Source organism: Podarcis muralis, chromosome 14 (assembly GCF_964188315.1).
Source record: "Podarcis muralis chromosome 14, rPodMur119.hap1.1, whole genome shotgun sequence".
In the NCBI taxonomy this organism is placed as follows: domain Eukaryota; kingdom Metazoa; phylum Chordata; class Lepidosauria; order Squamata; family Lacertidae; genus Podarcis; species Podarcis muralis.
The window spans coordinates 23,471,308-23,485,944 of NC_135668.1; the positions used below are offsets into that span (position 1 = coordinate 23,471,308).

The following is a 14,637-nucleotide window of genomic DNA, read 5'->3' on the forward strand; positions in this document are numbered from 1 at the left end:
AATGGCACACAAACATTGACATAAGTTCACTCATTTAATTTCACCCTTCTATCAGCATCATGAAGTAAATGTCTATCTGAAAATCCAGGTGTCTGCTTTGCTTTAAGATCGGTTATTATAGAAATAGATGCAGGTGTTTGGCTGCTCATCAACTATTTCTGGGCCTGGAACAGACCAGAAGACCCTGTAAGGTTCTTATTTTACGCAGCCTTCAAAGCAAACATACTGAACTATCAATCTTTAAATGAAAACCTCTTCCTGTTCTAGAACTAAATCAGACTATGAATGTACTACACATTTTGTGTATGAAGACATATTTATTCAAGCTTACATCTGGCAGAACTGTGCTGGTTCATGTGTGTGCGTTTCACAATAATACTGATATATGTTTTTGAGTCTTTATTAGGACAATATCCTTCAGCATCTTCATAGAAAGGCAAAGAATTATTAATAGACTGCATAATACCTCTGCCTCTAAAACAAGAGTAGAGAATCCATTTCAGCTCAAGGGCCACATTTCCTTCTGGGCAACTTTTTAGGGATCACATGACAATGATGGGTAGAGACAATGGGCAGAGCAACAAATGCAAATTTTAAAATACACCCCCCTCTCTTCCACTCAGACAAGTAAGAGGCATTATCAGAGTTCAAGGACATGCTCCAGTCAGGCAAAGCAGGGCCAGTGAGGGGTGTGGGTTGGGGAGAAATCAAAGGTCCCAATAGAGGCGCCTGGAGTGCAGTATTGGGTCCGTGGCTCTGAGGTTCACTACTCCTGCTCTATAGTTCAGTTCTCCCTGTCTGGGGCATGGTGGGGGCTGACACTTCCCATGCAGGCAAGGCTACCTTTGAAAGCATGGCTCTGAGTACATTCATGTTTTCAAAAGCACTCTGCTGGCCTGAGACACCTTTTCCATGTTCTTTACAGCTTCTGCCTCTGGCTTGGGATTGAAAGGGCAGAGTTCTCAGAGGTGCTGTGGGCTGCATGAGGTACATGCACTGACCATCTGTGCTATCCGAAGTGCACAGTAATTCAAGACTGACCATATTTTAAAAGCAGCTACTCAGCCCAACTCAACACAGGCCAAGTATGCTGAAGGGATGCAGCCCCTTGCTTCCAACGCAGAAAATTTAACTCTCTAGCAGTGGTCACTTTCAGCCAATTGGAAACTGCAATTGTCACATGTGGCAAGTGAGAGATTCCATTTACCAGAGTCAGTAAGAGCCACTGAGTGATCAGGGCCTAAATATGCTAAGCTGCTCTTCAAAAACGCAGCAATTTTAACCAAAACTGTGAACTGTTTCAGTAACTGTTTCTGTTGCCACTTTTGCACACTTCACTTTCACCCTAGTGTATAGGAGAGCATGGAAATTATGTTCAAATCTTGAAAAATACAAAAATATATTGCTGAATAAGTCTCATTTCTTTTGTACCTGTTCCCGCCCAGTGATAAAGCAAAGTGGGTTAAGCAAGAATAGCACAGTAAAAAGCTAAGGCAGCAAGTGAACCAACATTCATGTTGAAATTCTCTGGAAACCTAACTCATGGCCTCCCACCCCTGCACTAAAGCCATGCTTCTGCATGCGATTTCAACATTTTAAAATTGTACTTCAACTTAAGAGAGATATTAAAATGTTCTTCTTCCCGTATGTTTGACTAGCAGAGATGCTGTTTAGTGTCACACAGGACGAAAAAGAAGGTAGGTCATGTTTTAGACAACTGCCTGAACTATGTCACTTTAAATTAATGAGGGGGCTGTACTGAATAAATGCTCTCTTAATAGAAGAGGACAGAACTAGTAGACAATGACATGCAATTTCAGAGCTTCAAAGCTACCGTATTTTTCGCACCATAGGACGCACTTTTTCCCTCCTAAAAAGCAAGGGAAAATGTGTGTGCGTCCTATGGAGCGAATGCAGGCTTTCGCTGAAGCCTGGAGAGTGAGAGGGGTCGGTGCACACCGACCCCTCTCGCTCTCCAGGCTTCAGGAAGCTATCCGCTAGCAGTGGGAGACCCAGCTCTCCCACCGCTAGCGGAGCGCTGCATTAATCCCGAAGCTTGGGGCGTGCGGAGCTCAGCGCGCCCCAAGCTTCTGGGTGCCGGCAATGTCTCCGCTAGCCCTGGGAGAGCCCCGCGACGTCGCGCGGCTCTCCCAGGGCTAGCGGACCACTGCGCTAATCCAGCAGCTTGGGGCGTGCGGAGTTCAGCGCGCCCCAAGCTTCTGGGTGCCGGCAAGGTCTCCGCTAGCCCTGGGAGAGCCCCGCGACGTCGCGCGGCTCTCCCAGGGCTAGCGGACCACTGCGCTAATCCAGCAGCTTGGGGCGTGCGGAGTTCAGCGCGCCCCAAGCTTCTGGGTGCCGGCAAGGTCTCCGCTAGCCCTGGGAGAGCCCCGCGACGTCGCGCGGCTCTCCCAGGGCTAGCGGACCACTGCGCTAATCCCGAAGCTTGGGGCGTGCGGAGCTCAGCGCGCCCCAAGCTTCTGGGCGCCGGCAAGGTCTCCGCTAGCCGTCTAGCGGAGACCTTGCCGGCACCCAGAAGCTTGGGGCGCACTGAGCTCCGCACGCCCCAAGCTTCGGGATTAGCGCTCCGCTAGCCGTGTCTAGGCTGCGGATAGCAGCCTGCTTCCCGGAGCGTCGGGCGCCCTGAAAGCAGAGCTCCCGGCGCTTCGGGAACACATCCACAGCGTGGGGACCCTTGCAGGAGTTCCCCGCAAGGCTCCCCACGCTGCGGATAGCAGCCTGCCGCCCGGCGGGTGGGGCGCCCTGAAGCAGAGCGCCCCTCGCGCCAGGCATACACCCGCAGCTTGGGGAGCCCTGCAGCAGTTCCCCGCAAGGCTCCCCAAGCTGCGGATAGCAGCCTGCTTCCCGGAGCGTCGGGCGCCCTGAAAGCAGAGCTCCCAGCGCTTCGGGAACACATCCGCAGCGTGGGGACCCTTGCAGGAGTTCCCCGCAAGGCTCCCCATGCTGCAGATAGCAGCCTGCCGCCCGGCGGGTGGGGCGCCCTGAAGCAGAGCGCCTCTCACGCCAGGCATACATCCGCAGCGTGGGGAGCCCTGCAGCAGTTCCCCGCAAGGCTCCCCAAGCTGCGGATAGCAGCCTGCCGCCCGGCGGGTGGGGCGCCCTGAAGCAGAGCGCCCCTCGCGCCAGGCATACACCCGCAGCTTGGGGAGCCCTGCAGCAGTTCCCCGCAAGGCTCCCCAAGCTGCGGATAGCAGCCTGCTTCCCGGAGCGTCAGGCGCCCTGAAAGCAGAGCGCCCGGTGCTTCGGGAACACATCCGCTGCGTGGAGAGCCTTGCAGGAGTTCCCCGCAAGGCTCCCCACGCTGCGGATAGCAGCCTGCCGCCCGGCGCGAGGGGCGCCCTGAAGCAGAGCGCCTCTCACGCCAGGCATACATCCGCAGCGTGGGGAGCCCTGCAGCAGTTCCCCGCAAGGCTCCCCACGCTGCGGATAGCAGCCTGCCGCCCGGCGGGTGGGGCGCCCTGAAGCAGAGCGCCCCTCGCGCCAGGCATACACCCGCAGCTTGGGGAGCCCTGCAGCAGTTCCCCGCAAGGCTCCCCAAGCTGCGGATAGCAGCCTGCTTCCCGGAGCGTCAGGCGCCCTGAAAGCAGAGCGCCCGGCGCTTCGGGAACACATCCGCTGCGTTGAGAGCCTTGCAGGAGTTCCCCGCAAGGCTCCCCACGCTGCGGATAGCAGCCTGCCGCCCGGCGCGAGGGGCGCCCTGAAGCAGAGCGCCTCTCACGCCAGGCATACATCCGCAGCGTGGGGAGCCCTGCAGCAGTTCCCCGCAAGGCTCCCCAAGCTGCGGATAGCAGCCTGCCGCCCGGCGGGTGGGGCGCCCTGAAGCAGAGCGCCCCTCGCGCCAGGCATACACCCGCAGCTTGGGGAGCCCTGCAGCAGTTCCCCGCAAGGCTCCCCAAGCTGCGGATAGCAGCCTGCTTCCCGGAGCGTCAGGCGCCCTGAAAGCAGAGCGCCCGGCGCTTCGGGAACACATCCGCTGCGTGGAGAGCCTTGCAGGAGTTCCCCGCAAGGCTCCCCACGCTGCGGATAGCAGCCTGCCGCCCGGCGCGAGGGGCGCCCTGAAGCAGAGCGCCTCTCACGCCAGGCATACATCCGCAGCGTGGGGAGCCCTGCAGCAGTTCCCCGCAAGGCTCCCCAAGCTGCGGATAGCAGCCTGCCGCCCGGCGGGTGGGGCGCCCTGAAGCAGAGCGCCCCTCACGCCAGGCATACACCCGCAGCTTGGGGAGCCCTGCAGCAGTTCCCCGCAAGGCTCCCCAAGCTGCGGATAGCAGCCTGCTTCCCGGAGCGTCAGGCGCCCTGAAAGCAGAGCGCCCGGCGCTTCGGGAACACATCCGCTGCGTGGAGAGCCTTGCAGGAGTTCCCCGCAAGGCTCCCCACGCTGCGGATAGCAGCCTGCCGCCCGGCGCAGGAGGCGCCCTGAAGCAGAGCGCCTCTCACGCCAGGCATACATCCGCAGCGTGGGGAGCCCTGCAGCAGTTCCCCGCAAGGCTCCCCAAGCTGCGGATAGCAGCCTGCCGCCCGGCGGGTGGGGCGCCCTGAAGCAGAGCGCCCCGCGCGCTAGGCAGACATCAGCCAGCCCCACAAGCTCGGGGGACAGCAGGGAGGCGCAGCGCCACTATCCCGCTGTTCCTTGACCTGGTTCGGTTTCCCTGACCTGCTTTTGGGGGGGAAATAAAGGGAAAAAATTTTTCCTTCATTTCCCCCCCAAAAAACTAGGTGCGTCCTATGGTCCGGTGCGTCCAATCGTGCGAAAAATACGGTATATCGCTATCCTCGAAGAATAAAATTAAACTGTAAACATAGTTTTGGTAGCTTGCTTTTTGTAATGCATCACACAATCAACCCAGATAGTTAACTTCCAAAGATCTTTAGATGCTCTAAAATGCACTGCAACTAAAAGTGGCACTTGAGTTTAGATACCATTAATGGATTCTACACTTGAAAAAGCAGACCTGGTCAAGATCATTCATAGTAGGTTCAACTAGTGTAACACTTCTCCCTAAGGTCACCTTTGAGCAGTAGTCCAAAATTTCAACTGGTCCAAAATGAGGCAGCAAGACTTACAAATTTTCTCAGTGTATGTCAGACTTTTATGCCAGATCCACTAGCAAAGATTTGTTTCCAGGTGTAATTCAAGGTGCTCATGTTAACCTTTAAAGCTCTAAACCAGGGGTGGGCAACCTTTGGCCCTCCAGATGTAGTAGGACTACAGTTCTCATCTTGTCCTAAGCAGTTTGGTGCAGGAATATTTGAAGAATTGCTTCAGGATACATCTACCTATTCCTACATTTTCATCAACATCTGAGGACTGATGTGTCTTTTCTGGAAAATAATTAACTGAAAAATTTTCCCATGCATGTAAATCACATTAGAAAACGTTCTGATGCTTAGAGAGTCATCTAATTTAACATGATTATTTTGCTTGTATTTAGCAAACAAAACTGAACTTTTTGAAACCATCTTGCCTAATATTTGTCATTGGACTTCATTTGTGGTTACTAACCAACTTCTGGAATGGAAAATTTCCACAGGAGCAATCAAGCACTGGAATTTTTTCAGTTTTGGAAAATTCTACTTCCTGTCATTGCTTCTGAGGTCTTGCTCCATGTCTCTGCACTCAGAAATGAGTGGGGTGGGCACAAGGGACAGGACATTTTCAATTGTGGTGCCATGACTGTACAACATCCTCCCAAGGAAGTATACTTGTATTTTAGTGAGTAGTAGGCGGCGGGGGGAATCTAGTCATCCAAGGAAGGTTTCTGAATGCTGATTAAGTATGTGTGCCACTGAATATTTTTATTTCTGTTTGTGATGCTGCACTTGTGCTTTTCATGCGTTTTCAGTGTTATACTGCTTGTTTCATTTTTGGTGATTTATTACATTTTTGTAAGCTTTGTTGGAGGTCTCCCAAGATGAAAAATGAAGCATACCAAGGACGGTGGTGGGATAAATAAAATTCTAGCAGTGCTAAACTTTAAAGTTACAGGACTTTGTTAGAAACTTCTGAAAGTTTGTATTTATTTTTATTTGCATATTTATACTAGCTATTGCTTAATACATCTCAAATACTGCAAGCAGCAGTGTAGTACACACCCTTCTCTTACAATCTGATTTAAGTTAAGTCACAAAGCAGTACTTGCTCTCTTGGTTGCTGAAGAACCACTGTGAGCCTGGTAAGCAACGCAGAGCCATCCAGCTCTACCTGCATTCAGAGAAACCCCCTTACCTAGCACTTTATCCTATGATGCCATTTTCTCGCTCTCTTGAATCTTCAGACCTATAGGATGGAAAGTTGCAGGACTACCCAGAAACTGACCTCTTTGTTGCCTCATCCAGTGTTGCCACTGCTGCAAAAACCCTTGCATTACGCATGGCACTGCATGAATTGCACCATGCCACAAGCACTGAAGGCTATCCCAGTGCCAGACCCAAGTTTGCTCCTGATGCTGGCACAATGCCATGAACTGTGAAATATAACTATACAATTACATAAAATAAGGTCTGCTGAAGGTCAATGAAGTGTTGCAATTTAGTTCCATTTTCATCCACTCACTATAATTTGCTGGAACAGCCACACAAGGCATGCTGCAAGCATAAAGAGGTTCCATGCCCAAGCAAAGGGGGGGGGGGGAATCCATCAGCTGGCCTCATTTCCCCCCGCCCTTTTCCACTTCAATGCTACCATTGCACTATGAAAGTAACCTTGATTTTTACAAAGAATCAACACAAAGGATAAACATATTTACTCACAGTAAATGCATTTACTCCAACCCTAAACCTTCTAGTCTAGATTTTACTGAGAAAAGGGGGAGGAAGGATAGTCAGACAGACAGGGTACAAAGGGAATATATCCAGAAGTGAAAGAAGCTATTGTGATACTTATAAATATAAGTTCATTGGGTAATATTCTAGATATTTCATATGGGAGGAGAGATTCCCACTGGACAGATTAATCACCGTCATCATTATTTAGATTTTTTAGCATTAGGTTGCAGGGCAGGTTACAACAATTTACAAATTTTAAAAACAGTTAAAACAGATTACAGTCTGTAATCGCCCATGTGTTACCTGAATGTAACAGCTAAATTTTCTTGGCTGACACATAGACAAGATACTTCCATGTACAGAAGGCTCTAGTGCACAGCAAGAACTGTTGTCCATCTCTGCATATCCACAAGTATCTATACAGTATTTGCCAACCCAATAAAGGAAGAATATCTACAAATGAGCAATTCAGAATGTTGACTAAGATTATGCGTCCCACCCATCTTCACCTCAGAAACCATTTGCTACTTGCCTAAGAAGAGACACCACCCAGCTTTATACAATAATTTTCATGGTCTGGACAGTCAGTAGATTCCTGTTGCACAAGTAGTACACTGAACTTGAGAACAAAGATTTATTTGTAAAGGTGATTAGTAATTATGAAAGGTAACCAATTTTAGAGTCAACAAAAGAACTGGATTTACTCACTAAAGCATGGGTGGAGAATCTGTTGCCCTTCAGATGTTATTGGACTTCAACCCCCATAAGCCCCAGCCAGCATGACCAATGGTCCAGGATGATAGGAATTGTAGTCGAACACCACCTGGAGGGCTAGAGGTTTCCCATCCCAGTGTTATGGCATATAATTTAGTTTGCCCCATGATGACAACTTATCTGTGTGGATACTAAAAGCAGGAAACTAAAAAGTCTCTGGCTCTTGGAATTGTGACTGGGATTTTTTTCAACAACATTCAGGGTTGGACAATCTAACACACAATCCACACTACAGCAAGGGGAAAACGAGGCTCTGTCAACTGAGATGAGCCCAAAGCTTCATCCAAACCGTGGAACATCAGAGAAGGAATGATTCATGGCCCCTCCCTAGCTCCGAAGTTCAACTGAAGTTTGGGGTTATCTATTTGGCTCTGTGTTTGCCAGATACAAGTGCAGAACAATAACAAGTCCCCATCCTTTATCTCTAGCTCAGAGCTGCTAATGGGAGACAGAATCTGCCAAACAGGGCACTCTGAGCACCAATCAGGTGAAGAATCAAAAGGAAGTCAACACACCTATCTCCAGCTTCAAGCTAGGAACAGAATTCCTCTCCTCAGCTCCCAGCTTAGAGCTGGGGGGGGGAAAGAGCAGAGATGCATTTCAGAGAGATGTAGCACAAGATTGGGCACAAGAACCTGCCCCCTGGGGGTGGGAGCTAACATAAGCAAGTTTCCAGTTGTTTGACAACACTCAACATAATCAACTGGACCTTAATATAAAGTCAGCCCAAAACAATGCTATAAGTCAGGTCATGCGTGATCAGAGAACTATGAAAATCCCAAACTACTACATGCTTCCTTCAGTAACAATGCACATACTAGTTCATAACAAAACACAAGCTTCAAAAAATAAAAGTGTACAACTATGGGAGTAAACCTGGAATGAAATGTAGTTCAGCAGAAATGAGAGTATGGTTCCTCCACAAAAGACAATTAGTGAAATTGCCTGGTTGCAAAAGAGTCATATTAAAGGCTGTGCTTAGATTTGATTGGGTAAAGAAGAGTGGATGGAAAAAACATTCTGTAAAAACCGATTTTAAAAAATCTAATTTAAACACATATATATTATTCTGCAATACAGACACTAAATTAGTCTAACATAGCTGGTGGTGGTGGCAGCAGTGGAGGAAGAACAAGCAGCCCAAAAGGGCTGCTTTCGGGCTGCTCGTTCCTCTGCCACCACCGCTGACAGTGGCAAAGGCAGAGGAGGAGGAACGAGCAGCCCAAAAGGGCTACTTTCGGGCTGCTCGTTCCTCCACCGCCACCTCTGCCGCTCACAAGAGCAGGCATAGGAGTCGCAGTTGGGAGAGGCACAGCACAGTGCTTCTCCCAACTGCGGCTCCTGTGCCTGCCCTTACGACAGGTGGGCAGTGGGACCAGTGGCGAGAAAGGGCTCCTTTTGGACCGCTCGTCCCTCCGCCACCTGCCTGCCTCTCTGAAGTATAAGCCATGGGGGGCTTTTTCAGCATAAAAAATGTGCTGAAAAAGTCGGCTTATACTCAAGTATATACGGTATATCTCAGAGATGCCAAGAAGACAGAATATGTTATTGTTCAATATGCTCAGTGTATTTCAGCAAGAATGCTTTTATCAAGGGCTTGCTTTCTTATTCCTTAGTGAACTCGTGCCATACAAGCTCTTCTGTAACAGAAGGGTTTGTGATCATTTGGCATCTTTGCAATTTATTTCTCCTTTCTGTTTGTCATCCTTGGGTGCTTCCTAGTTTTGGTGTGTTTCAATTAAATCCATGCAATGCCTTTTGAGACAGATTCCTTCAGGAGCAGCCTCCAGTGATTTATTCATGTTTGTTACCCATCTTGGAGAGCTTTGGATAAAGTAATGTATCATTTAAAATACTGTTGATTGAAATTAATTACTTTGTTACTGTACAGAAGGGTATGGTTGGCTTTACTAAAACTAAATGAGGTATGAGGATTCATTCATGGTTACAGTTTTGTTACCTCGACAATATCAGAGTTGGTTCTGCTCTCATGGGGTTCGTTGTATTCTGTATACTTGAGTAGAACTTTGTCCATATCCGTGCTGGCATATTGAAAGAGTTTGTTAGAACTGTTAAAAATGATGAGTGCTATTTCACAGTCACAAAGCACACTCAGTTCATAGGCTTTCTTCATTAATCCAAACTTCCGTTTTGTGAAGGTCACCTAGACAGAAGAAGTGAGAAAGGAATTTGAGAAAATCCACTGGCAAGTGAGTGAGTATGGACTCGTTTACAAACGGACCCTCAAATTGTCACCTTTATACATATGAGCAAAATAGGTTTGAATTCATCATCATCATTTTATTTGCATGCCGCCTTTCCATAGTTAAAACAATGCTCAAGGCAGCTTACAATGTGAAAAGATTTACATAATTACAAACATAACAAAGTAGACATAAAAATAAATGAAACACATCAAAAACTGTATAACGAAACTGAACATAAAAAGATACAAAAAATTAATATCAGTAACAGCAGCAAAACTCCCAACAAAACTAAATACCCCAGCTCAAGAGTCTGTTCAGCAGCCTCAGCTTTTTTAGTCAGTCAGGGTCCTGACTCCAAGGCCAAATGGAAAGAGGCTAGCAAGGCAGTGGGCACATCTTCCAGGTTTCCAAGCTGATTTGGGAAACCAGGACATAAAATCCAAGCAACAGCTAAATACAGGGTAATATTACTTGTTACATGAAGGTTAAATCTAGGTTTTATGCCAGCTAAGCCATGTAACCACTGGTTGTGAATGATTACACAAGGAAAGGGGATCCAATAATTTGTTGGCACTATTCAATACCCACTACATCAGAGGGAACTTATGTTGCCCTATGGGCTTACAGACAACATGCCCTGATGTAAATTGATTAGAGGTTTTCTTACAATCACATGGTATATAAATGTTGTTTAATAAAATAAGCAAGTGTACTCTCAAGACGGCTCAACTGGCCCCCTCCAACTGAACTTTGTCACTCTGCATCCCATGTTTATGCCTTCAGCCACAATTTGATGCTATAGGAAGGTCAGGCAGAGAGTTCCTGAGCTCCCAAGTCATTTAGCTCACTATGGATATCCTGGCCAAGCAAAACAGGCATAAATAACCAGACTGTCACTTCCTGAGCTGGACGTGCAACAAGGTCAGTGTGACTTGGGAGGGGGGAAGTATCTTCAACAGAGAACAAACCAATAAACCTGGTTAGAAAGCAGAGGCCCAGTAGATTTTAAACTAATCTAATTCATTGTGCAAATGTCTGGAGACTAAAACAAAACAGAATGTTTGAGGGGCAACACACACAACTTTCACGCACATTTCATGAACATTTTGGTTCTTCAAGCATGGGAGTAACGTAGCTTCAACGGTGCTCTTAATCAAAGCAGATATATTACTTGTCTGAAGTACAGGGTTTGGGAACATGCGACCCTTCAACTAGTTCTACTCAAAACTCCTATCAGCCTCAGCCAGTTGATGGTCAGAGATAATGGGAGTTGTAGTCCAACAACATCTGGAGGGCCACAGATTCCCATCAGTGATCTAAGGAATGTAGAGAATCTAGGATAGCCTTCCTTATTGTTGTTACTAAAAGCTATTCCATTATAGAAGCTAGTGTGTGAAACTGCTCCAAGACTCAGGCTTTTCCCACAGAAACACAACCAAGTTGGTCCCACAGGAACACAGAATTTCTACTGCAGAAGAATAAACCAAAGCATTATAAAGTTGTTCTTTATCTGAATCCGTCCATGTGCTCATTCGTGCTTCTTTCTGGGACACTGGCCAAACGTGTGTAAGAAGTGGGACCAAGAGTCAAATAAAGTACATAGATATACACAAATCTGGCACACATCCAGAAAGGAAGTTCACATAGCCCTGTTAGGAATGCATTCCTAGATGAAATTATTTCATGGCAAACTTCACGGGGTGGGGAGTTTGTCTACCAGATACTGTAACTAGAAAAAGAATATCCAGACCTGCCAAAGACAGAGCTTAAGCATGTCTAATCTACAAAGTTCTATTCAGGAATTCATCTGCATAATTTAAGAAACCCACAGAAATGACTGAGGTGAATATGATATGTGGTTAGCAGCTCTAAAAACAGAACAGACTCTGTCTACCTGCCTCTAGCAGCAGAACCAATTCTTCCTACATATTGTAAGCCAAATCTCTGCAGCATAGAGGCACATCTGGAAATCTAGCAAACTGTTGGAGGCACTGTGAAATACTCATTTCTTAGAAGAAAACTGGTGATGCTCAGATTCCCTTCTTCAAAATAGGCAAAATACCTCCCGGGCAAAAACAAATAAACCCCTCTCAAAAAGCAGGCAACAACCCTCACCCCACAAAAAGGAGCAGGCAGTCCGCTCACCTAAACATCAGCAACAACAGAAAGCTTTAAAATCTCAGTTTAAAAATGGGGGGGGGGGGTAGGGCACCCTCAGCAGATACAGGGGGGCATTTTGAGATTGCCATGTTGTCCATGGACACCACATGGGGGTATTCATTCTAAACCAATTACAATATTCTGCCAGTGGACAGAACATCTATTAATACCTTACCCAAGATTTTCTTAGAACTATTCATTTTATTCTTATGAGTTTTAGAGAAACAGTGAGGTGTCGTGCTCAGAGAGCTGGACTAGGATCTGGGAGAGTAGTGTTCAAATCCCACTTGGCCAATAAGTGACTTTGGGCTAATCACTGCCTCTTGACCTAACCTACCTCACAGGGTTGTTGTGGGGATTAAATGAGTAGGAGGGTGATATAAATTCAATAAATAATAATAACAGCTACAAATGCACTTATGAAATAACTGGAAAAGTTTTACGTTTTGGTTCAGAGATGCAACCTTTAAAAAGTGATAACATATAACCCATGACCAAAAGATTCTCAAAGTTAAACAAGCATCGATCAGAAGAGTTATGATTTAGTTATTGTTCTCCGCTCAATAATTTTATCTGACTCAGATAATGAGCTTTACAATTAGGTCAATGCACCAGCAGCACTGCTCTAAGTACAGATGGAATTGGGTTTTCCATTAGGCTGCCTGCATTAGCTCCATAAGCTGAAATGATTTCTTCAAGTAAAAACGGTTGTCATACAATTGCTAACCATTTTCAAGAATAAGTTGCTGGAGTAGTATATGTGTTTGTGCTGATAAAAAAATGCTTTTGGGGTACAAAATTCCTAAAGCTATACTATTGTGGACATAGGTAACTGTTCAAGAAGCTACAGAGCTTAAGCCATAAGCCCTTTGGAAAATAAAAACAGGCAGATTTGTAAACAGTAAATTCACAAGTGGTTTTAGATTTTGTGAAACACAATGGCACAGGCAAAGGCTCTGGGTAGGTGAGGAGTAAAATATGGACCAGAAGCAGTAAGAACTCTCTTGCCTAACTTCAGACTACTTTGAAGCAGGTCACAGGACATGCTTACAAACCTTTGGTGATATAAAATGATTGGGGGGGGGGGAGAGAAAGGAAATTCCTGCCCATGCAGTATCCTTCCCACAGTTTCAAAAGGATGGGGCTGGGGGAGTAGTGCACATGCAGGTCTTGTCTGTATACATTCAGAGCAACAAAACACTGTAATTTAAGGACAGAGATTGAATAGAAGCATGTAAATCCCAAAGGTCAGGTTCAGGGTATCTGCTCATCCAGCAGAAAGAGAGAGCTGCTCTTGGTAGGTAATTCCAATGTTTGGAGGGATCAATTGTGCTTGTGATAGATGAGGTGGTAATCACTGTATCTGAACATGTTTGACACTTAGGGGTGCTCTTTTTTGTTCCTGAACAAGCATAGACAGTGACCAGGAGTGGCTTTTGTCAGCTCAAGCAATTTTACCTATATGCGATTTTTGCTTTATATGCATAACCCTTGGAACTGAACCTGCATGTACGATGGGAGTTGCCTTTATTGTAATGCATTTTACAGGGATTGTCAATGAAAACTATTCCGAAGCTCATGCAGGTGAAGAATGCTGTAGCTCACCACCTAACGAACACTGGAAAGCAAAAATGAATTGAACTGTACTAGTTATCTGGCGTTTCTGGGCCCAAGTGCAAGCTGCTGATTCTTAATTTGAATTCCTTCAATGATGGAGAATAAACTGGAAGATCATTTCTCCCTTGAGCTGCCTGGACAGTTCGTCAGTTTTGAAGTAAAGACATCTGCTATAAGGTCAAATACACCTCTTTGCTTAGGACCTTATGCAGAGATTACAAGACTTATTTCAGAAGGCTTCTGGAGGCAATTAATAGGCAGTTCCAAGTTCATTTGATGTTTACAACGTTTCACAAGCTTTTTGATTTTGGCATCTTATGTTTAATTGCCATATTTAAATGTTCTGTGATATTTGTATGTAAAACTGCTTGCAGCATAGAAAAGGTATATAGATGTAAATAAGAAGTTTATTAACACAGACTATGCTTATGTAAAAGGTCAGCTCAAGGAGAGTTGAAATTAGTGAAATGCAACAAATTTACTTTTGCTGTTACTTAAGGTAGGTATTACACAATGAAATGGACAACTACTACTATACTTAAGGGTCAGACTGTATGTAAGATACAGAGGAGACAAGTGAAAAGTATTCCCCCTGTAATCGCACTAACCCAGTTAACTGGCACTCACAATAATTGCAACAAACTTCTTCCAAACCCCAATTTCTCTTTTGCTTCACATAGCAGACAAGGAAATTTACCAAAATGTATTATCTAGTTCTATATCCATATATTGCTCAGCGCCAAAAAGACATTACATTTTTAATCCATCGAAGAGCACAGAGTGATATACATGGCTCTCCTCCCACCTTCTCATTTTACCCTTACAGGATGCCAGTTGCTTCAAATTGCCTTTAGAAAACTGCATAGTTTGGGCAGCAACTGCGAGCCGATCACCCAACTTATGTCTCACAGGGAAAAACACACTCCATTGTGGCAAAATAACAACATAATCACATAGTGACAAGTTCCTCAGACACACCCCTGCTCTCTGACTATTCTCAATAAATTGAGGCTTATCCTGTGACTTCTAACTACATGGTAACAAGCTATACACAACTTGGCTTCCATGTGTTATAAAGTTACCATTTGAACAGCATGGT

General features: G+C 46.2%; 1 protein-coding gene across 9 annotated transcripts in view; it reads right to left on the reverse strand.

Annotated features, from left to right (window-relative positions):
- MEF2A (myocyte enhancer factor 2A) overlaps positions 1-14,637 on the reverse strand; it is a 94,860-nt gene that overhangs the window by 47,915 nt on the left and 32,308 nt on the right. For all 9 annotated transcript variants that reach the window (XM_028705211.2, XM_028705213.2, XM_028705209.2 and 6 more), the window contains one exon: positions 9,515-9,718. In XM_028705211.2, coding sequence (XP_028561044.2) covers positions 9,515-9,718 — 204 coding nt within the window. The remainder of the gene's footprint in view (positions 1-9,514; positions 9,719-14,637) is intronic.